Source organism: Lissotriton vulgaris, chromosome 9, assembly GCF_964263255.1.
Source record: "Lissotriton vulgaris chromosome 9, aLisVul1.2, whole genome shotgun sequence".
Taxonomy (NCBI): Eukaryota; Metazoa; Chordata; class Amphibia; order Caudata; family Salamandridae; genus Lissotriton; species Lissotriton vulgaris.
The window spans coordinates 896,594,491-896,619,380 of NC_141697.1; the positions used below are offsets into that span (position 1 = coordinate 896,594,491).

The 24,890-nt window shown below is 43.9% G+C and overlaps 1 protein-coding gene across 11 annotated transcripts in view; it reads right to left on the reverse strand.

Moving 5' to 3' along the window:
- The window catches only part of RYR1 (ryanodine receptor 1), a 1,215,008-nt gene that overhangs the window by 458,953 nt on the left and 731,165 nt on the right, over positions 1 to 24,890 (reverse strand). For all 11 annotated transcript variants that reach the window (XM_086938669.1, XM_086938668.1, XM_086938662.1 and 8 more), the window contains one exon: positions 19,939 to 20,031. In XM_086938669.1, the coding sequence (XP_086794795.1) occupies positions 19,939 to 20,031 (93 nt within the window). The remainder of the gene's footprint in view (positions 1 to 19,938; positions 20,032 to 24,890) is intronic.

The window sequence follows — 24,890 nt, forward strand, 5'->3', positions numbered from 1 at the left end:
CTCAATCCCCACACAAGTCAGAGCATTGATAGGTTCGGGTGGAGAACCCTACCCTGCTGCTGCGATAGAAGATCCACACGAAAGGGCAACCTGATTGGAGGACCAATAACCATGCTCAACAACTCGGGATACCAAACTCTCTAAGCCTAGTCCATAGCCTAAAGGGTGACTTGGTCCTGGTCTTCCTGGGAACTTTGGGCAGGAGTAGTATGGGCGCAAAGGGGTTCAGGAAGCCTAATCTCCACTTGAGGTGAAAAGCACCTCTGAGCGACAGCCCCCTTGGAAACTACATCAGGCAGTACTGCCGACATTGTGCATTCTAGGCAGTGGAGAACAGATCTAACCAAGGCTGCCCCCATTGCAGGAAGAGACCATGCACCAGCTCCGGATGGAGACTCCATTTGTGATTCGCTAGGCATCATTGGGTAAGTTAGTTTGCCCTGGCATTCAGAGAGCCCGCCAGGTGTTGAACCACCAGGGATATGCCGTGCTGTTCCAGTCATGTCCAAAGATGCAGGACCTCTTTATGAAGGGTTCACAACCCCATCCTGCCCTGTTGTTGCAGTACCACATGACAGTGGTGTTGTCTGTGAACCACTGTACTAGTCTTCACTTGATAAAGGGTAGAAAGGCTTTCAATGCCAGTCAGATCGCCCAGAAGGTGGCTGTGGAGTCCAGGTTCTGTCAGAGATCAGAGGGCTCTGATCTCCACCTCTCCCAGAAGGCCACCCATCCCAGGAATGATGCATCTGTCTCCACCGTCATATCAGGTTGTGGAACATAGAGGTGTCTGCCGTTGACCCCATTGCGCTTCATAAACCACCACTTCTGATCTTTTGCAGTATCCTCCGAGATCTGGACCACGTCGGAGAGATTCAACTAATGGTGCACCCAATGGAACTTCAGGTTCCACTGTAGAGCCCTCATATGCCAGCGGGCATGTGTCACAAGCAGGATGCAGGAGGCCATGAGCACCAGCAGCCTCAGAGTCAATCTCAATAACATCCAGGATAGAGGCCAAAACATCGGAATCATAGCCTGCATATCTTGGACTTACCGTTTAGGAGTATAGGCCCAAAACGGCACTGTGTCCATGAAAGGGAGCATCTGAGAAGTAGTCAGGTGTGACTTCTGCACATTGATAGAGAACCCCAGTGAATGCAGGAGGTCCACCATAGTCTGGAGGTGGGAGACGACAGCCTGGGGCGAGCCTGCCTTCAACGGCCAGTTGTCGAGATAGGGGAAGACTGGCATCCCTGATCTTTATAGATGAGCTGCAACCACCGTCATCACCTTGGTGAACACCTGAAGGGCACTGGTAAAGCCAGAAGGGAGCACAGTAAACTGAAAGTGCTTGAGTCACACAATGAACCGAAGGTAAAACCTGTGGGTAGGCAGGACAGGAATGTAAAAATATGCATCTTGCAAGTCCAACGCAACCATCCAATCACTTGGGTCCAGGGCACAAAGTACTTAAGCAAGCATGGGCATTTTGAACTTTGCCTTCTTGAGGAAGAAATTGAGGGAGTGCAACTCTAGTATGGGATGAAGGCCTCTATCCTTATTGGGCATCAGAAAGAAGCGGGAATAGCAACCACAAAGTACATCTGGATTCTGCACCCTCTCGATGATCCCTTGGCCTAGAACACTGTCACTTCCTGGTGGAACAAAGAGAGATGGTCCTCCATCAGCCTGTTACAAGCAGGTGGCATGAGTGAAGGGGTTGAGGGAGTATCCCTGGGAAGAATTTGAAGAACCTATTGGTCTGATGTTTTAGCTCTCTAGTGGGGCAGGTGACTGCATATCCTGACTCCCACTGGGTGCCCATGATGGTAAGAGAGCAGACTATAAAGGATTGAAGGCTGTAGGGGTGGGTAGTGGACTAGCTTGACCTCTGGCTGCCTGACTTCTGGTTGAAGCTTGCATGCCGCAGTGGCTGGGAGGGTATAGACACGGCTGGAAGCCCCTTCTGTGCCACAAGAAGAGGAAAATATGGATTGGGGATTGCGAGGGTCCATGGAAAGATCAAGGAAGTAGCCCTACTGTCCTTAAAGCACACCAGCACTGAATTCACCTTGTCTTCAAAGAGACGAGAGGCATCAAAGAGCAATTCCATAAGCAATGCTTGGACATACCCTGAAAAGCCAGTTGTTCTTAGCTAGGCATGGTACCATAGGCGTACCATCAACAAAACCGCTCTGCCCAGTGAGTGGGTGGTATCCAGTCCACATCTAATTGTGAACTTAGCTACCTCTCTCCCATCGGCAAGAGCCTGGGAGAATATGGCCAGTGCCTCCTCCGGAACCATGGGCAGCACCTGCGCATCCGAATCCCATAAAGAATGGAAGTAACAGCCCAGGATTTACATGGGAGGTAGAAGCTTGGGCCAGCTAGCTCTCTGGGGTAGGGTGTTTTGCGAGGAACTGGAGTTCCCTGGGGCAGGGCGATGGTGGCGAGCAGTCATCCTGTTCACAGGAGCCTGTGTGCTGGGTTTGGACCATGTCCCAAACAGGAAGTCTGCAACAGCTTTATTAAATGGGAGAAACGGTTCTGAGTGGGTAACTCCGGCTTAAGCACCTCAGTCAAGGTGTTTTTCTTGACTACCACTGAGAGAAGGCTAAAGTCTAGGACCTCGGCCGCCATCCTCACCACCATTGCAAAGGACGCTCCCTCCTCTGTAGCCATAGTAGGGGAAGAAGGCATGCCAGTATCTGGAGAAGTGTCCAGTCCACTGGCCATCGCCAAGCCCTCATACTAGTCAATTTGTAGATCTAAAGGCTTGTATTCTTCAGGGTCCAGTGAATCTTCCCAATCCTCCCTGTCCTAGCCCATAGGAATAGGGTTCAGGCTTAAGCCTCGAAGGCATGGCTCCAGTCGGCAACGGAGAAGGTATTAGACAATGCCCCCCCAGCTCTGTGTTGGAGTCAGGGATTCGAATGGAGAAGGCACCAGCGGAGGGCACTGCTGGTGCTGTGAGTGTGAGCATTGGGACTGGTGCCGGGGAAGGTCCAGGTGGTATGACCGGCTCCGGTCTGGACCCATCCGTGGCCCCAATGGGCCTAACTGGCGAATGGACGGGAACAGGCACACAAATATGAGGCACATGGCCTCATGAAACTTCTGGAGTTGAGCGGGGGCCTTTTCAGGTCCCGGAAACTAGGGGAAGCACGGAGCCAACCCAGTCACTTTCTCAACCACGGTGCCAGGCCTCAAATGAAAATGCTCCCTTATCTTGTCAGCTCGTAAACGAGGTGAAGTTGAAGACCTCTTTGAATTCTTACTCGTCTTCTTGAGGTGAGCCCCGACGACTTTGAGTGCTATGAAGATTTTGGGCTCAACAACTGATCCGGAAACTTCCTCTCACCTGGGATCAAGTCTGTTGTGGCGTCGCACGTTGAGCCACTAGGAGCTTGAGGGACTGCTCCTGCAAGGCCTTCAGATTCATCGTGAGACAGTCAACGCAGGTATTCATTTTGCGGTCTTGCTTGAGGCACCAGAGGCAAGCAAGGTGCAGGTCCATCACTGAAATCTATCAGTGATAGGTGCCGCAGGGCTTGAAGCCGTCCTTCCTAGATGGCATCTCTGCCACACCAGGAGAAAAAGTTCTCAAAAGACTGAGAAAAGTTAAAAACTTGTTAATCAAAAAGTGACTAGAGTAGCTCTCTTCAGATCTGCACTGACTGGAGCAGAAAGAAAAAAACTTACATCAGTGTGCTGAGGTGGTGCCTATATAAGCACCACGCATGTCACGTCCATCGTGGAATACGCCGCAGACGCTACGCAGAGCTGAACTACTCGACCTACCGGATGACAGGGGTGCTTCTCACGAAAAATTTCTGAATCCAGTGTGACACCTGGGGATAATTCTAATGTAAGGAGTCTTCAGCTAAAAGTCTCTATCAGATAACATCTGCCAGGATGGTCAGTGAGTTACAAGACCTTAGCTGTTACCATCATTTCACTACCTTCTTTACGTGATGGTGATGGGAACCAGGGCTACCTTTCTTTCTTAGGTAGTCAATCCCTTCCACCTTGCCCAGTTCATCACTCTTTTGACCTTTTATTCTCTCTCTCATCCACTGACGAGGAGGAATAGCTGCATCGGTTAAATCACAGAAGGGCAGTCAAGTACAACCTGGACCGTATTAGGGAACACAGGCTGGATGATCATCTCTTCATTGGCTACTGTGTTACGATGAAGGAAGAAGTGGTTCAGAATAAGGGCTTCCCCGTATTTAAACTTGGTACACCTTGGCCAAGAAAGAGCTACCTCAGGTGATCTATGCTCATTCCAACAGGGTCAAATCTACTACTCCTGCACTCGTGCAGGGTGTTCCAATTACATACATCTGTAAGCAAGCGACGCGGGCCTCTCTACACACATTTGCAAAACACTACTATCTTGATTGAGAGGTGTTAAGAGATGGTCCTTTTGTGAGCTCTTCCTTACACAACTTCCTAATTTAATCATCCATCAACTAGGTAGGGTATTGCTGTGGAATCTATTCTCCCGTGAGGAATCTGTAGCTATAAGTACCCATGAGAAGAAAAAGTTACTTACCTGCGGTAACCTTCTTTCTAGTGGATACTCCTTCTACCTGCAGATTCCGCACCAAACTGCCCGTCTCCCTGTTGGATGGATATTTTAACACCATCGCGGCTGCACCAATTCCGCTCCTGTGCTGAGTTTTTTCAAACCGCACTTTACGTGACGAGCTGGGCTCGTCATCAGCGTGCGAGGAGGCTACGCCATGACGAGTCCAGCTCGTCATGAGCGTGGAAGGGGTTAAGGAAAAGTTCAGAAGATCCCAACTTGCATTTATTTGATAATGTACGATTGTTCACTGATTTAATTCTGCTCTCTTGCCTCAAAAGCTTGGAAGAAAACAGAGGTAAGCCAGGGAGGGCGCTAAATGGCCTCATTGCCTTCACTTGCCACCCAGAGCCCTCTACTGGCTCCCTCATACCTTTGAAGTTTCTGAATCCTGTCTGACGCCTGGGGTTGGTTCTACAGGAGAGGAATCTGCATGTAGAAAGAGTATCCCCCATAAAGATTGTTACTGTAGATAAGTACATTTTCTTGCTTCATTTATAAGAATGTGTAATGCTTACTACAGCTTTGTGTAAACCAAATCAAAGGAAGTTGAAATCTAAACCAATCCTCCTGCATTTTGTTCAGGGAAATTCTCTTTTACTTAAGATTAACCTCCCTGTCTATTTCAGAATGGCATAGAGCTCAACTAACAAATTAACTACACAGGAAAGGGCTCAATCCACTTACAAATATCACCACCCCCAATGCTTGGATTTATAAGAGCACAGGAAGGCGAAAGAAACCTGTGTGAAGAAACTCCATGTACAATGCGAGGCACACACAGCGTTCATTAAAACACAGTAGAAAGAAACAACATAAGCAGGTTGATATTGTTTCTAACCTGGCCATCTCCAGACTACACACAAAGAGAAATAAAAACATAAAGATTAAAAAGATGATTAGGGTGTAAATTATTCTCACAAATAGGCAAGGTGACTTTAGATCATGAAGAAAGTAGAGGATATTTTTCCACAAGAAGCAGTAAAAAAGATTGCATATACACACAGGGGGGTAACCACACGTCAGTAATATTGGTTTTGTCCAGCTCACTAAAGGTGGAGTTAAAAGGTAACTTACCCATAACCATGGTCTTCCACTGGGAAATATACACTAGATAATCATGATGTCCCTAACGAAAGGCTAATACTTCAGAAATTTACCTGTGTCAATGTTTTCCTCCATTTTTCTTGGAATGTTTATAACCAAACTAGCTAGGTCCCTTTCCATTTCAAAGATGTACATATTTGTTCCATGTGAATGACGATGTACCTTATTGATAAACTTGTTGATCATCAGAATATCATGAAAAGTATTTTTGAGAAAAATGTCCATGAAAAGGGATTTTTTTTTTGCTGTGGTAAAGATGAGGAACTCAAGTCTGTCTAGCCTTATTTCACTCTATTGTATGGCTGTGCACTGCAAGTGCCCTTTCTATGTCCCCCTCCTGTTAATGAAACAAAACTTTGGCACTGTATCCATTTCCACTGACAGACCCTTGACAGATGTGCGCTTTAAATTTTTACAGGATTTCCTACGCTCGACCTCATTCTCCACACTACTCTTCTATGAGGCTCACACACATACATGCCTGTTCACAAAGGTAAATTACACTTGCAAGTAATTTGCATGTGTAATTTATTCTTACACTTTTGATTAACTTTACTACTTTTTTTAAAAAACAGATATTGCATTTAATATTCACGCAACTAATACATTGGACAGGAGACTACTCTTGGCATGTTGATGTGTAAAGACACAGTACATCATGTACAACAGTATGCAGCAACATTATTAGTTCAAAACATCCCTTTTGCATACTCCCCCCTCCACCCCCGCTTTTGCAGTACACTACCTTGCCGAAGAGGTGTGAATGGGATTATTCCCACTTTGATCCAGGATATTCCTTGAATCGTGATAACTTTACTACTTTTGGTTATTCACAAAATCCAAGTGTAAAGTTACAAAACAATTTAGATTTTCATGTCTCCACTCCTGAAGAAGGGATGCAGCCAAATTTACAAGTCATTCATGGCCAACCACTGATACCGCAACACCCTCCCATACAAAGTAATGTAGGTTGGGACTTATAATAAATCCCCATAGGAATTAATATTAAATTAAATGATTTAAAATCATTAAAAATATAGATAAACATAATTTAATTTTAAAAACATCAAAATAGTATTTATTATTTAATTATAAAAAAGCAATACGTTTTTTGCATTTAAAAATTAATATTACATTTCATTAAAGTATAATGAAATTACTTTGAATGAATTCTGTACATTAAATGTAATAATTATTAGAGTGCAATACATTTTTTTCATGTTGGGTGGGAATTCATCATTTAATTTGAACTTTAGAAAAGCAATGTTAATGTAATGTAATATATTAATATAATTGATATATTAAATGTAACAATAATTAATAGTGTTGTAGCTTTCTTTTTTAACATTAAATTATGTTTTTTTTATATTTGTATCTATTTTTAATTACTTAATTTAATGTAACACTATTTCCAAATGGGATTTTATTTTAAGTCCCAACTGACACTATTTTCTATGCAAGTGTGTTGCAGTACCATTGGATGGCCATGTGTGGCGCTGGACTTAATCCAGTTTTGTGGTGGATTCATTTACTACTGTTTAGGTACCTTTGTGGCTGTAGTACCTTTAGAAGTTCAGCTTGTAAATAGCAATGGGCTTACACTTCTTGGGAGGGTGCCTGTCCGTCCTTAAACCCCTCCCCAACCCTCCTTAAAACCCTCCTCACTAAATCCTTTTCATTTAGTAAGAAATATGCCTTTGGTCAGCCACTCCCCTTGGTCCATTCAATCTTTACTACTAAGTAGTACACCAACATGCAAATTCATAGTTGAAATATTTTCCCAATGAAGTGCACCATGATGCGTACTGTAAAAAAAAATCGCTATTTGAATATTCATACTTTTTCGCAACCTATGCATAAGGTCCACACCATAAAAATAAAGCAAATGAATATAAAAAAAATTATTCAGGATTGGGGAGGTGGATATTGATATCTAAGAGATGAACAAACAGGAGAAACCTTTCTACAGAAATGTAGCTTTTTTTCTAGCATTTGTTGGTTTTGTGTGTGACATGTTAACTAAATGTGCTAAATGAAGGGATGCACACCCTTTGCTTCAACCTTATTTTTATATTCACCATTTTTATCTTTCCTTTGTTCATTTGCGTGCAGGATTGGTTATAGGCATGCCCCACTGCCAAAAGTCAAGAACTCTTTTTGAAATGGGACTACATAGCCCCGAAGCCAGTCGCACAGCATCATGCCGCTTCGTTTGCGTGCATGTTTTTTCAAACATTTATCCATTCTTTTTAGTATTCCACTTTTAACCATGCTTTATCTTGAATAATCCATGCTCTATTTAATCCACAATCCAGAACGCCATATGTTGCCAATTTTCGGTTTTCTGATATTCAATCTGTGCCGATCCGGGCCTCTTTGAAAGAATACGAATAGTGCAAAAAGTCTGTCACAAGCCATTTTATTTTCAGTGAAAACCCAATGCATTTCGGGCCGCCTCGTGCCCTTCTTCGGGGGTCACTGGCTTGCTTGTGTTCAACAGCCTCCCATCCTTGCCTCGTTTTGGTTGGAGAAACAGTTCAGCCATGGCACAGTGAGCAAAACCCCCATGAATTGGAATAAAACCCATAGTTATTACCAGCATTTCAACCATCATGTTTTTGTTTCTGTCAGTGTGGACACCTTGTGTGTGATGAATATGCACAGATAATGGGTTGTATAGCTCACTCACTGTGCTGTAGGTCTCAAGCTGCACTTCACTGATGAAGTCTAACATGGCAGTCACTGGCCAAGGGCTGTTTGTGTTCCTGTTAGGAGGGACATATCATGGCAGTTTGGTGCTGGACGGTTCTTAATGGTGCTGGAACAGAGTGGCACAGTGAGCAGAAACAACGTTGCACTCGGATGTGGACCAGAATAATTACCAGTGGCTGAAATTAACTCAAGCATTCCACTATCACCTTTTTTTGCTTCTTTCAACAGGGACATGAAAGAAAATAAGTTACTTTTACTGTAATTGCAGTTATCCAGTACTGGTATCTTTCATAGATTCACAAGCTTTAATCATTCCCTGTTATCGAAGTGGGAATCCCACTGTACCATAGCAAAGCAGCATGTATCAACTTAGCAAAGGCTAAAATGGCACTACAACATAAAATGTTATAGCCTATTTATGTCCTTTTTTTTAAAAAAGGGCCAAACTTTAACTGTGGCAATCAAGTCGTAACACGATCTAAAACACTCCCAAGAGAGGCTGAATTGCTCAGATTTTCAAGCATTAGTGGGAATAATATCCCTACAAATAAGGGAAGCCTCTCAGGGGAGGAGGGTGGCTTCGCATGAGAATCTATGAAAGATATCAATACTGGATAACTGCAGTTACAGGTAAGTAACTTATTTTCTGATCCATTATTGGATCTTTCATACATTCACATGCTTGACTTAGAGTAGCAAGCAGTATTGTAGATAATTGAAATATCCGTAGAGGATGGTGGGGAAAACATTACACTTTGTAGAAGTTAATTACCTTTTGAACACAGCATATAAACATATACACATCTCTATATCTCTAGATGGATATGCTGAGAATGTAAGCATTTAAGTGTATAACGTTTAGATAAAGAATGCAAATAGAAAAAAGAAAAATCAATGTACCAATACTTGAAACATTTGCACTGCTTTTCCGCGCCGATTCCATGTTGTAATGCTACATGAATGAGTGGGTGCTCTTCCATGTCTCAGCACAGCATATTTTGTCCAGCAGGATGCCTGCAAACAGAGCTGTGGAAGTGGACACTGTTCTTCTCAAATGAGCTTTAGCTCTTCTTGTTAAGGGTGTGCCCGCTCTGCCATGGCAGACATGAATTGTTGCGGAAATACATCTTGCAATCGTAGGCTTTGTCACTGCTGTGCCTTGACAACCTTGGCCATAAACTACAAGTAACTGGTCAGCCTTGCAAATGTGCTTAGTTCTATGAAGGTAAAATTTGAGACACTGCTTGATATCTAATGTATGAAGAGCCTGCACAGCCGGTGTGGCTGGGTTGGGGAGAAAAGTTCAAAGGATGACAGGCTCATTGAGGTGAAAATGAGAAGGGACCTAAACTTCGGGTTTGTCCTGAGAAGTAAGAAATCATCTGAGAAATGAAGTAAAGGTTCCTGAGTGGTAAAGGCCTGTATCTCAGTAGCCTTTCTGGTAGACGTAAGAGTGAGAAGAAGGGCAACCTTCCATGTGAGAAACTTTAATTTAGCCTTATGAATGGGTTCAAAAGGCTGCTTCATTAGTTGCAAGAGGACCATATTGAGATGCCATTCCAGAGGAGGATCTCGCACCTGTGGAAAAGCTCTGAAGGGTCCTTTCATGAATTGTGTTTTATCAGTCTTGTAGAACAGAGATAGAACCTGTGCCGAGCGCCTGTACCTTGAAATTGGTCAAAGTGACCTTTGATGAGTAAACTAGGCCCGACTTGGCCAGAGAAAGAAGATAAGGTAAGGGCTGTTCCGAAGAAGCGTGGAACGGGTGCAACCTGTTTTGTTGACACCAGTGACAGAATCTTCCACATTAGTCTGTAGGTGTTTGTTGTGCCTTCCGCTCCAGACTTAGAAAGGATATCCCTGCATTCCTGAGTGATATCTAAGTTCTGAAACCTATAGCATTCAGGAGCCGCACATGCAAGTGGAGAGATGTTGGCTGCGGGTGGCATATCTGACCCTTGTTCAGTGTCAGGAGGGATGGTTATGGAGGAAGGCGAATGGGGAGAAAAAGCTTCGAAGAACAGTGTTGCCCGGACCACTTGGGAGAAATCTAGGACATGGAAGCACACCTTTTTCATCTTGGTGAGGACATTGGGAATCAGCGGGGAGGGGGCAAAAGTGTACGCATAGATCCTGGCATTCCCCTACAACCCTGGGAGAGGGAATCGATTGGCAAGGAATTGGCATTTCTGTTTGTTGCAAAGAAATCCAGCTCAGGTTTCACCCACAGGGAGAATATCTTATTCAACTTGGTGCAGTTCCCACTCATGGCAATTGTCCTTGGTTGTGCTGAGAGCGCCCCCTAGTGTGGCTTTTAAGGAAATTCTGTGGCCTGTGAGACAACCCCAAAGCTCTTGAGCTTCTTCAAATAGCATCAGAGATTGAGTTCCTCCCTGTTTGTTAATACATACTGGTAGTATAGTCGGTACGTACCAGCATAGAGGTGATCCTTGGGAGGAAAGCCTGCAGGGTGAAAAAAAAGCCTTGAGTTCCAAGCTGTTGATAGTGGAGAGACCTTTGATTTGTGGACCACTTTCCTTGGATCTTAAGGTCCTGTAAGTGGATTTCCCAGCCGTCTATAGAAGCGCCTGTGCTGATGAGGAACCTAGGAACTAGTGGTAGGAACGTGAGGCCTTGAGAGAAACGTGGTTTGTGAGACCACCATGTCAGAGTGGGTATCATTCGTGGAACAATGTAAATTAAGTCCTTTAAGGACCCTTCTGACTGTATCCATTGGACCTGCAGTTTTCCTGTAAGGTTTTATCTTGAGGCGTGCCAATGCGACCAAGTTTATTGAAGACCAAGATCATGCCTAGGAGCACTTTTAACAGTCTCCCAAAACATACTGTTTTCTTGCAATTTTCTTAGCCTAGTATGCTAGCCTCCCTTGTCTTTTCCTGGGAGAGGAAGGCTTTGTTCTGTATTGTGCCTAGATCAGCTCTGAGAAATGTCAAAATCTGACAGGGACTGGTGGATGACTTTCACCGATTTATAGAGAGGCACAGTTTGAGAAAGAGCGATAGACAGGCTTTTGTTGCTCTGACAGCTTGTCCTGGGATGGAAGTTTTTAGCAGCCAGTCATCTAGGTAGGGAAATACCTGATGACCTTGTTTCCTGAGTGCTGCTGTTACCTGGGCCGTGCATTTGGTGAACATACGAAAGGCGGCCTTGAGGCCAAAATAGAGGACCTTGAATTGGTAATGGGCACCAGCTGTAGTGAATTGAAGATATTTGCAATGTTTGGAATAAAAGGGGATATCGAAGTTGGATCTTAACGGTCTAGAGATGTCACTAAATCTCCGTTGTTGAGACAATGAAGAATGTCGGGGAGAATTATTATCCCAAAGGATTGCTTGCAGAGATATTCGTTGAGCTTCCAGAAATCTAGGATAGGTCTCCACTCTCCTGATGATTTGTTTGCGAATGAGAAAAAATCGTGAGTAGAATCCTTTCCCTTTCTGAGCAACCATGACTTTATCAACTGCTCCTTTGGAAAGCATTAAGAACGCTGCCTTACACAATAAGTGAAGATGAGGAGGGTGGACTCCCCTTGGGGGATTGGTTGGTGGTTTCTTCATGAATTCCAGGGTATGCCCATAGGTTACAAGGTCTAAGGCCCATCTGCCGGAGGTGATTGTTTGCTATTGATGGAGGTAATTGGATATCTTCAAGCCTACAGGATGTGAAGCTGAGGTAGCTAGTACTTGGACAAGGTCAGTCTTTGCGGCCAGTGTTGCTGCTCTGAGAAGGGGGTCTTCTGCAAGGCCCTTGCTTTGTGAAATCCGCTGTAGAAGATTGCCGGTATAACTGTTGTTGATACCCCTGTCTGTATTAGGGCTGATAGGACTGATACAGCTGGAATCCACCACTGTAAGAAGAGTAGCCACATCCACATCCTGCTAAAAAAGGCACCTTGTGATATTGGAGGGTACCAAGGGGATGGCAGAATCCGTGTTTGTCTTAATGGCAAGCAGAGCATCATCAATATGCTTGACAAATAGCGTGTCCCCGTCATAAGTCATATCTAATATCTTAGACTGGACCTCGGTCTAAAAGAGGTTGCTTTGAGCCATCCTTGGTGTCTTAACTCAGCTGAGCCAGCCAGTTGACGCAAGCCTTTGAAGGCGATTTCCATGGCACAATATATTATTCCAGATGACATACGCTCGCCTTCGAGCATTATTTTCTTTGCTTCTGATCGTTAATCCTCCAGGATGAGGTTGATGATGGAGATGACATCAGACCACATTTGGCAGTGATAATGGTATAGAACTGCCAAGGTGTTGGCTGCATGCCCCGTACCACCGACATGGTGGAAAATATTTTGCCAATATTGTCTAAACAGCGACGATACTTATCAGGTGGTGCCAAAATTGGAGTATATGGGCTCTTCAACCTACGTTGCGCCGTCTGAGAGATTACTGAGTCAGGCTTGGGATGTCCTGTCAAGCATGCAAAAGAATCCTCAGGGGCCCAGTACTTTTTGTCAATGCCAGGGAGGATAGCCCTTTCTATGGCAGGGTTCTTCAGTACCTCAACTTCTTCCTGCCATATGTAGTCCACAATCGGTACAGAGTGTTCTGACATTCTTGCCTGTTCTTTCAAATCATAGAACAGTCAGACTGTTTCACCAACATAGGAAGATGAAATCTGGTTGCTGTTCTGTCCATTAAGTTGTGGAAACTATTGATATCTTCTGGCGGCGAATCAGAAGGTAGTGCGGAGGTGGGGATGGTGTTGGTAGGACGTAGTCACCCCCTTCGTCCAAAGTTGGTTGTGAGACAGGAATCTCATCCTCTTCTCTTTCATCATCAGATGATAATAGATAATCTCTAGGTGGCACTGCTACATGAGAGGTAGGTGTCATTCAAGGAGCACCTGGCAAAGGTAGAGGTGCTGGAATAAGAGGGGTGGGAGGTTATGGTGGTGCATTCAGTCTGTTGATCAGGGGGATGTGGAAAATGCCTCCGACAGTCTGTAAGAATGGCCTGGAGGTCCTGTAGCAAGGAAGCAGAAAAATGTGGGTCTCCCGTTGAGGTGGAGGGATGGAATAGTAACCACAAGGCTGATAATGTCTTGGAGGTAGAGGATAGTACTGCTGGTAATAATGTACTTCCTCCTCATAATCTTCATGGTCCTCCTGCCATTTATCATTTAGTTTTGACGGGCTGTGGGCTGGACCAAACAGGCCGCTGTCATCATTAGAATCCTCAATGTCCAGCAGGTGACTTAGAGGTAGTGGTGAGAACTTCCTGGGTGATGTGACTTCAGGATGTAAAAAGGTTCTGAGGACCTTGGAAACTTTAATGATTGTCGACTGTGGCATCAACAGTGTCGTCAAAAGGATGTAGATGTAATTTAGTGTTGCCAACGTCATCGCCGGGACCACCGTCGATGGGACTGCTGTCGGCGGGAGCGCCATTGATGGGATCGACGGGCAGTTGTTGACAGAATCGTTGGTGGAAGCATTGTAGGTGGCAGTGTCGTTGACGGAGGCGTCAGTAGGGACTTCGTTGGTGCCTGAATTCTCGTGGTTTTTGCCATCGACAGTCTCAACGACAAGATGGTAGTGCTGGTGGTCGTCAACAATCCCAGTGTCGATGGTGAAGGCATTGTGGAGAGAGATTTGGAAGACGATGTATGCCTTTTTGGACTGCTCAGTAGAGGAGGTATGAAGGCGATCCTTATCCTTGGCAGATGCCGTGGATGAACCATGCAAGAATGTTTCTGAAGAGGAATGTTTTTGCTTCACCTTTTTCTTAGAGATGTGAGGCTGATGAGAAGTCTTCACAGATTTCCTGTGCTCCTCTGATGCTCCATCATTGAATCTAGCCCAATTGTGAGACCCAGAAGAGGTGCCACTATCCTCCTCAGGTGATGATTTCTGGGCTTTTGTTTTCTGAAGCCACGGACGTTTTTTGAGAAGGAAGAGCAACAAATATTGCATTCTTTTAACTCATGCTTGGGATGAAGGCAGTAAATGCATTTCTTTTCTGTCAGACATATTAGAATAATAAGTTTGAAATAGTTTTCAGATGAGAGAAAGTGAACAGAGCTCAGGAAGACTCCATTCACACATGACGTGCAGTGAAAATCTGAGGGATTCAGCCTCTCTTGGGAATGTTATAGATGGTGCTACGACCTGATTGGTCATAGTTAAAGTTTGGGCCTTTTTTAAAAAGGACAGAGAAAGGCAGTAAAACCTCATGGCCTAGAGCCATTTTAGCCTATGATAAGTTAATACATATTGCTTTACAATGGTACAGTGGGAGTCCCACTTCGACAACGGGGAATGATTCAAGCATTTGAATCTATGAAGGATCCAATACTGGATAATGGATGTTATCCACAAAGTTTTCTCATAAGAATGGTATGTGTAATGAGTTGCAAGCATTCTGCATAATTCTGCAGCTGCTGGGTATCCTATAATGGTGCTAAAAGTGATAACAGTCACACACATTATAATATGATCTGCCTTCTTCATGTTTAAGTTCTGGTGAAAGTGCTGGCAAATGAACACTGACAAATGAAGTCACTGAGGAGTGCACAGACCAAGAAAGGACAGATTCATTCAAATCTAAACTATTCAATGTCTCACACCTGCCTTGATAGAGTCCTAGTAGTGTCCATGCCAAAAAACATTATTTGTACATGCATAGATAGGAGGTTGAGCTGAAAGAACATTTAGACTATGAAACATGAATAAAACAATACTCTTTCAAGAATCTTTAGCAAAGTGAAACCAATGGAAGCTTTTGTACCTATGGTACCGGATCCAAAATCAATTAGTTCACTTAGATGTAAACAAAACTTTCAGGCTATCAGGATTCTAGAAAGACACTTTACAAACTGTGTTGCTAATGATCGCAACTGAGGTACAATAAGGCCTGGACATTTTCTGCTTGCAAATTGAGCCACTCCCCAGTAACTTTCAAGTGGTCATTAGGATATTATACTACAACTAAATTACTACAAGGATTGATATAAGTAACTTTGTGCCAGATCTAGAATTGGCGGACGGTACTCCATCTGTCAGGGTGTTGGAGAACATTACCTCCACCACCCTGACAGACTACTGTCTGCCTAATTTAGACATCACAGCTGGCCCAGTGGTGATATATGTACCACGCCAGGAACTGCTACTATGGCAGTTTCTGTCAAGGTACAAAATATTCGGTGGATGACCCCCATTGGTTTTGACAGTTGTCCTCCAAACTTTTTCAAATGTTTTGTCTTTCATAAACAAACTCCCAAAGCAGCACTTTGTTATTGGAAAACAACCACTGAATGACCCTTACACCCTAGGGAGTGTTTTCTTGGATATGGTGGCCACTATTAGTTTTTTGTGTCCATCAACGCTACAGAAAAAATAAGCACATCACAGCAGCCACCTTTAATAAGGCAGGTGGTGTAATGCCCATCCTCCGATTGTCTGTATCTGGCGGGCCATCAGGGAAGGTTTCTGTCAACAGAGCCACATAGCACCAGCTGATGGTCTTCCTAACCCTAAATAGGGCGGACGGACTGTCATTTTGGCAGACAGGGTACTCTATCATGGTTGCAACAGAGTACTATGTCCGCCCAGCTCTAACTCAGCCCTCGCAGCTTGTGACCCTAAAGTTGCTTTTCAAAGTCAGAAAATTTTGTTTCAAAGTGGTTCTCAAACATCAGAAAGTTACCATATATGGCTTGGATGTAACTCAAAATTGTGTTATAACAGATTAAGCTGTACAACCTTTATAGTTTAGTTTTCTAAGCTTGATGGTAACTATTTTGGCAGTGTACGGAGACCTAGAAACTCATCAGAACAAGTGGTTTTAAGTTCCATGTCTGGCAGAGAAAAAGCAATGTTCTGAATTCTTCATGTTTGCAAAATATGAATAATAAACAAGTTACCTACCTTTGTTAATGTGTTATCTGATACATCTATCTAGCTGCAGAGTCCCTACTGTAGAATAATCCCAGCTGTCAGACTGGAGCCAATTTTTTTTCGTGAGCAGTACCCCTGCATGCCAGTTGTGTGGCATCGTTGGCATTATCCACGCTAGAAGTGACATGCGCAGAGCCTATTAGATAATCCAACTGGAACTCTCCTGTGCGGTCAAGGTAGAATGACAAAACTCTTATTGAGTCGAACTGATGGTAGCCCCATCCCAGAAGTGATGCATCAGTCACTAGAATCAGCGCTGGTTAGGGAAGGGAGAGGGGTCTGTCACTGACTCAATCGTGGTTCATAAGCCACCACTGCAGGTCTGTTGCAGTTCCCCCCGTCATCTGGACCATGTCGGAGAGACTCCTCTGTTGCTATGCCCACCAGAACTTCAGGTCCCACTGCACAGTCCTCATATGCCAATGAGCATGTGTCATAAGAAGGATGCAGGAGTCCATGAGGCCCAACAGCCTCAGTCATTTTCAATATAATCCAGGATAGAGGCTGAAACATCGGTATCATAGCCTGAATATCCTAGACTCGCTGTTCTAGAGGATAGGCTTGCAACTGCACTTTGTCCGGAACAGCTCCGATTAAAGGGAGTATCTGAGGAGTCAGGTGTGACTTTGGCATATTAATAGTGAAGTCCAGCAAGTGCAGAAAGTTTGCCGTAGTCTGGATGTGGGAGAAGACTGCTTAGGGTGAAACCTCCTTCAACAGCCAATCATCGAGGTAGGGAAAGACTGGAACCCATGACCGCCACAGATGAGCCGCACTCACCACCATCACTTTTGTGAACACTCAAGGGATGCTGGTAAGGCCAAAAGGGAGCACAGCAAACTTAAAGTGCAGAACGGGGATGCGGAAATAACAGTCCTCTAAGCCCAGCAATAACATCCAGTCTCTTAGGTCCAGGGCACACAAAACATGCACTGGTGTGAGCATTTTGAATTTCTCCTTTTTCAGGAAGAGATTGAGACGGTGTCGTTTTAAAATAGGACAAAGATCTCCATCCTTGGGCACCAGAACATAGCGGGAATAGCAACCATGACCTACTTCTGATGCTGGCACCCTCTCTGTGGCTCAATTGGCCAAGAGAGCCAACACTTCATGACGGAGTATGGGGAGGTGGTCCTCCATCAGGAGGTCATAAGTGGGTGGCAAGGGTGGGGGTGGCCACAAAAGGGAGGGAGTACTAGCTTTGTAATAGCTACAAAGCCCAACGGTCAGCTGCTATTGACCTTTAGTGGGGCAGGTGATGAAGTATCCAACCAACCTGTCCCCCCCCACTGGATGCCCATGGTGGTCAGGTGACATACTATAGGGGTATGGAGGCTGGGGATGACAGTGGGGTGGTGGACTGGCTCTACCGCTGGCACACTGTCCTATGTGGTCTGTGGAACCGCATCCTCTGCCATGAAAAGACTGTGCAGTTTGCTGGCATGTAAAGCCACGACGACTGGAAGCCCTCCTGTGTCCATGAAGGGGGTAGAAGGCAGAGCGGGGGTTGGCAAGGGGTCATGGAAAGGACCAAGGACCTGGCCGTAGCTCTGCTGTCCTTGCAGAGCTTGATCGCTGAGTCCACCTTCTCCCTAAGAAGCCAGTGGTTCTCAACCAACAATGAAATTGCTCTGCCCAGCAAGCCGGTCATATCCAGCCCACATTGTATGGTTTACTTGGCTGTGTCTCTCTTATCAGCATTTGCTTGAAAGAGTATGGCTCAGTCCTCCTCCGAGACCTTGGGCAGCACTTGTGAAACCAAGTCCCAGATGGTACAGGAGTATTGGTCCAAAAGGCATGCGGTGTTCACCGACTGCAGTGCCAGGCTGACGGAAGAGAATATCTTCTTCCCAAAGGTGCCCAGCCTTTTGAATTCAGTGTCTGGTGGAGTGGAAGGGTTAACTTTGGAGGTAAAGGTCTGAACAGCAAAGCTCTCTAGGGTGGGGTGCTGGGTAGGGAAACTGGGGTGCTGTGGAGTGGGGCAATGGTGACAAGCAATTGTCAGATGCACCATATCTCCTGTGCAGGGCTTGGACCAGGCCCAAGTAGGAAATCAGTAATGGCTTCATTGAAAGGGAGTAACAGTTCTGTTGCGGTAACTTCCGGATGAAGAACCTAGGTCAAGACCTTCATCTTGACTGTCACTGAGGGTAGCGTAAGGTCCAGGACCTCAGCTGCCCTGGGCCCCTTCTCAGCCCATGAGGCCCAAAGGTGCTCTAGTGGTGACAGGCTGCTCAAATATATGGTGCACTGGCTCATAAAATTTTAGTAACTGGGCGGGGGTCGCTCTAGCTCCCAGAAACTCTAGGAGGAGTGGAGACAGCCCAATAGCATGCTCCACCACAGAGCAAGGCCTCGAACGCTGACGATCCCTCATCTCATCAGATGAACTCAATGGATATGGCAAAGTCGAAGATCTCTTCAACTTCCTGTTCTTCTTGTGCTTATGGAACAAGAGGTCGACAAGCATTGGTGCATGAAGTAGCCAAGCAAACAATCTCTGGACCTTTCTCTTGACTGAGATAATGAGCATTGCAACATCGCACGTCGAGCGGCAAGGAGCTTGAGGGACAGCTTCCTCAAGGCTTTGGAGTGCATGGCGTGGCAATTAATGCATGTCTTGTTGTCATGGTGGAGCTCCAAGCACCAGAGGCACATCAAATGTGGATTTGTCAACAACATTTGTCAATGACAAATGCCACAAGCTGACATCCAAATGCATTAAGAGCCAAAGTCTCAAATAAAATTTAAACATTAAGACTAAAAAAGGTCAGTCAAAAAAGGCTGGGGGTAGCTCTTCTCTGGATCTGGGTTGATGACACAAAAAAACAGAACTGATGTCAGCACACTGGGGTGGCACCCATATAGGCAATATGCACATAATTTCTGGTGTGGATAACATGGAGCTGAACGACACCACCTACCAGCATGCAGGGGTACTGCCCACAAAGAATTTCTGGATCCAGTCTGATGGTAAGAAACCCGCAGCTAGAAGTCTCTGTCAAATATACTCTATTTTGGTTTCATGTTTCCAACAACAACATCTGCTACTTAAATTAAGGCTGTGTTTTGGTAATCAAGAAGTGGATGCATTAGATGATATATACATTATTCTGTCCTCATTGATCACACTTCAGTAGTATGTTGGTCCAAATAGAAATAATAAACAGAAAAACAGAAAAAGTTATTATTTTCCAGAGATGAAATAAAACCCAGAAGATTATAACTGACAGACTTCACATGATTATTAAATGTATCTGCAAAACTATGTGGACATACAAAATGATTGTGGCAGTAACTGAGGTGAGTAGATATAACCCAGAAGATAAGAGATGACACAAGAGGATGTTAAAGGTAACCCAAGGGACATCAGAGTTAATCCATTCAGAGAACAGAGACAACTCAAAAGGAAAATAGGTTTCCCAGGACAAGTTTAGAGATAATTATAGTGGGAATTAAAGATAACCTTGAAGATTACAGATGGGCTAAATATAGAAAAGAGAAACTACACCCAGCGGAGGTTAGAGAATACCTATGGGGAGGTTAGGGATTATCTAAGAGATCAAGGATTACCAAACAAAATATTACACACTACCTTGGACATCTTGCTTTTACTATCCGCTGTCAGGAAAGACATATTGTTGATTTCGTTCTGGACCACAAAGTTCTGTTCTTCTCGCTTGAAGTTCTGTCATTGTAAATAAACAATGAAGTTAGAGATGAAGAGAGATGTCCAGAGAGGACATAAAAGTTAACATAAACACAAAATTATATCAATGTGATAAAAGGAGGTTATAACTTTGTAACTTCAGAAGGTGAAAGAAGAAGGGCTTTACTGATAAAATGGGGAGTGGGAGAGTGGGAAAAAGGTACACAATTTCTCCACATTAAGCTTGTCTACTCTGTGCTATAGCAGATAGGGGATGAGCTCAGTTTTAAAATACTGAAACCTTCAACTGTAACTAAGAATGTAAGGACCCTATTACTTGTGGTAGGCTACAATTCACCCTAATTAATACATTATTTTCTCACAACAGAACAGAGAACTTATTTTACAACACTGATTGGTATTATAGCATATGCATATATTTCAAGTGACATAGCTTAAAGTTCATAATACAATCAATTTACAGGATGCAGTGAACATAAATTGCTGACAATACAATGTACCATGTGGTTCACAATGGTGTCACTGTGTATATTAGTTGCTAGCATAAATGCCAAAGGGAAAGAGAAAGGTATCCCAGGCGGTACTGCAATCAAAGCCACTGACCTCTTGGAGGTCATCATACCAATTCACTTCATGGTAGGGTTGGTCAATTTCATCACCTTAGCCTTAATTGTTATCAGAATCTGTGCCAAACAAGGAATGCACTGTTGGGATCTTCTTTGTGGAGGTGGGATGTCCAGCACAGGTTGTGGTTCGATGGAAACCAGGTAAAGCCTCGCCGAGGTTGTAGCAGCGCCCATTCAGTGGGAGAGAACAATAGGCACCTGGTCCATGGGCAACGATGGAGTAGGCATTGGCTACAATGCTTCAGGAAGCAACATGGAACTGGAGGCAGACTCAGTAGAGGACCCAGGGGAGGTTCTGAGGGTCCAACTGGCAAGCAGTGAGAACCCGCAAGCAGTAACCCAGATGGAGGGCCTCTTGGCTCCTTGGGGCCCACAGGCACACTAGAAGGAGTCTGAAGGGCATGAAGAGTTAGACCATGGCCTCATGGAACTCTTGGATCTACCTCAATGTCAGAAATAGCCATGGAAACTCAGTTTTTTTCCTGGACAAGTTGCAGGATTTGTTCCAAAGTATACTGGCTTCGGGAGCGAGATCAGGAAATATGGTGCCACCCTTGCACCTTCTCAGTGGTATGAAGGGGCTGAATCTCACTTGGATTTTTTGTGTGACCAGGAACAGTACTGAGACTGGGCTCTGGACACGAACTGACCCCAATAAGGAGTTTTTCGGTGCTTGGTGATGTAGAGTTTTACCTTGCAGTCCTGCGTGGCTTTTGAGTTCAACGTCACACAGTTACTGCAGGCCTTTAAATCATGACTTGACTTCAGGCACCACATGCAAACCTGATGAAGATCTGGCACAGATATTTGCCTGCGACAGTCCTTACAGGGTTTAAACATTGTCATCTTGGGAGGTGACATTTCCCTTGCACACTGTAATTTTGTTGAGGTAAAATATGCCTCAAAGAGACAAGAAACATCTCCGGATCTGCAACCGGTGGTACATAAAGAAATTAACTGACACCGGTGCGCAGACGTAGTGCCTACGTAGGGTCTGCATGCCATTTCCAGAGCTGAAAAGCGTTGGAATGGAGCCATATAGTGGAATAGTTTCTGGATCTAGTCTAACGCCTGGGTAATATTCAAAAGGTGAGGATTCTGTGGTTAGGAGTCTCTATCAGAAAAAGTCCATTTAAGCTTAAGATAAAATAAAGTCTGCTAAGCAAACATTTGTTTTGCAGTGTCAGCTGAAACCTATAACAACATCTATGATCTGTGCTGCAGTAGTACACTGGTCAGAAAGCCGAGAGGCATTTTAATCAAATTCACCCATTGAAGTATCCCTGCTGCATTCACTGGTTCTCGTACCTATGTGCCTTTGCACTATGGAAATCTATCAACTAGGGCCATAGATTCATTCAGGTAAACGGTCAGTAAGCCTGGAGCATGACGTTACCAATTAATGATTTAAGGCACAAGAGACTACATGAAATTTCGTTTAGTGTGTATGCAGGGCAACAGCCTCTGTGAACTTTGGGCAGCAAATGGAGGTTTCCAAAGTTTAAGGCAATGAATACATATATTGAACCTGATAAAACTAGCTTCTAACACATCTAGTTTATTCAATATAACTAAAGCATGTAATACAATTATACAACCCATACATCCAGTTGAACAAATAGACCATGTAGGAGGTTATTATAGTCATGTGTTTGGCAAGCTTTTTCTCCTTATAAATGGTTTCCTAGAAGATGTTACAGCTCCTATTATTAAGAGGACACCAAGCTCTTGCCAGATGGTCCATGCATATTGAGCCATTATTACAGAAAATCACTTCACCATACCCCTTGCTACCAAGTCAAAAGCTCATTCAACTGTTCTTTTGTTTCACAGTCCAGACTAACCCATTGATTAATAACCCCTCACTAAAGTCCAACAACCTTTCAAAGTTCAGTTTAATAACTAAATGTTACTTACCTGTACACTGTGGTACTCCAGTATTGATATCTTCCATGGATTCACATGCTTGAATCTTTCCTGTCATCGAAGTGGAGGGCCCATGGCAATTATAACAAGCAGTGACAAGAAAGTATTGCATAGTACAGCTTTAAAAAGTGACATTGGTAGCCAATTCATATAAGTTTAATAATGGCCAAACTCAGCCAATCCGAATGCAGCTCTTGAAGCACTCTTTCCCTCAAGGGCCACCGTACCTCAGATTTCTTAGCACAAGTATTACAAGCCTTAAAGAGGCCTGAAAGAAGGTGATCTCCTATAAGAGAGGAGGAAATATTTCATGTGAATCCATGAAAGATATCAATACGGAGGAACCACAGTATTCAAAAAGGTTAGTTGTTTTTTCTCCAGTACTGAATCTTTCATAGATTTCCTTTCTTGAATTTGAGTAGCAAGCAGTTATCTAAAAAGATTGAGCATGGTTTACATGGAAGTCGGAAGTACATAATACAATAATGTATTTATCTAAAAACGGCTCACCTCATTGAAAAAGACCGCGAGGGACTGCTTGACTCAGAGATGCATCCTTGTTTGTTATGTTGTTCAGGCAATACTGATGCATGACTGCATGCCTATTTTTCCACATGGCAGCTCTGCAGATGTCTGTCTATGACACTCTTGCAAATAGGGCAATACACATAAACATTTTTATTGTTGCATGAGCCTTGATGTTTGCATCCAAAGGATGGCCAGCGTTTTGGTGACAAAACACTATGACTGCAGAAACCCACCTAGAGTTGCTGCTTCTTGATAAAAGATTATCTTTCCTTGGGGGTCCATAGGCTACAAGGAGCTGAGCAGACTTCCTAAAATTCTCTGCTTGCTCAAGATAGAATTTCAACCAATGCTTCACGTCCAAAATATGTAGTACTCTTTCTGCTGCAGTTCATGGATTCTAAAAAGTATGTCTTGAGAACAATCGGTTCGTTAAGATAAAAGTATGATAGATGCTTGGAATAAAGTGAGGATTTGTCCTCAGTATCACTCTATCATTTCAAAAACTGCAAATATGGACCCTTTATAGTGAAGGCTTGAATTCAACTCACTCTGCAATCTGATGTCAAAGCTAATAATAAAACTATCTTCCAGGAGAGACATTTGATATCCACTTTATAAACAGGTTCAAAAGGAAGCTTTATCAATTGAGAAAGAACAATATTGAGCAGTCAAAAGACAGATCGTTGTCGCATCGGAGGGTAGGCTCTGAAGAGTCCTTTCATAAACTCTTAACCAGTTCTGGTGGACCAAATCAGCAGTTTTCCAGTAGCTCTCCTGAAGTGTGAAAATGCTGTCAGGTAAACTCTATCTGGATTAGGGGAGAGACCTGAACATGCGAAGAGTAATACATATGGTAATAATTTTTCTGGTGGAGATATAGACAAATCTCCTTTGAAGAACACCACATGCAGGATCTGGTCATATTTACTCTATAAGCAGCATTTGTAGATGTCGCTCTGACATCTGCTAAAATGCTTCTACAATCATGAGAAATAACTTAGCGACCAAACTCATTGTATTGAGGAGCCAAGCTGCTAAATTTAGAGATGTTGACATAGTATACACAATCCGGCCATCATTCATTGTCATTAGGCGCAGTACTGGTTTGAACAGAATGTATTTTCTTTCTTGTAAGAGAAGAATCTATGTGAACCAAAATGTATCTTGGCCAAGAAAAAGCTACTGGAATGAAGCAGCATGGCTCTTCTTTCATCATTTTTAATACTCTTGAAACCAGAGGATAGGAGGGAATTCATATGTGAATATTCCTCTCCAGGCCATCTGGAAAGCATTTCCACACTGCCCTTTTTGAGGCTATTTCCTGGCAACAAATTGCATGTGCGATTGCGACATGTCGCAAACAAATCTAATTGCGAGTGACCCTGAATTAGAAAAACATAATTGAGTTGACTCTGTTATAATTCCTATTCGTGGCAGTCCTTGTTTGTCCTGCTCAAAGAGTCTGCCCACTGACTGTTTACTCCAGGAGCATGCCACACATTTAATGTAACTTGGTGTTGTAATAACAACGGACCCGATTCACAAACGTAATCTGAGATAAAATCCTAACTTTAAGACTTTCGGTATTCACAAAGGGTATTTAGGAGTAGTAAAGTTAGGGTTTTGTCTCAGATTACTTTTGTGAATCGGGCCCCACTCCTTATCTTCTGCGCTTCTGATCACAAGAGGTGTGATCTTGTTCCTCCTTGTTTGTTTAAATAAAACATTGTTTTTCTATTGTCTGTTCATACCAGTACTGCAGAATTCTTTATTCTTAGCATGAAGGACTGAAGTGCT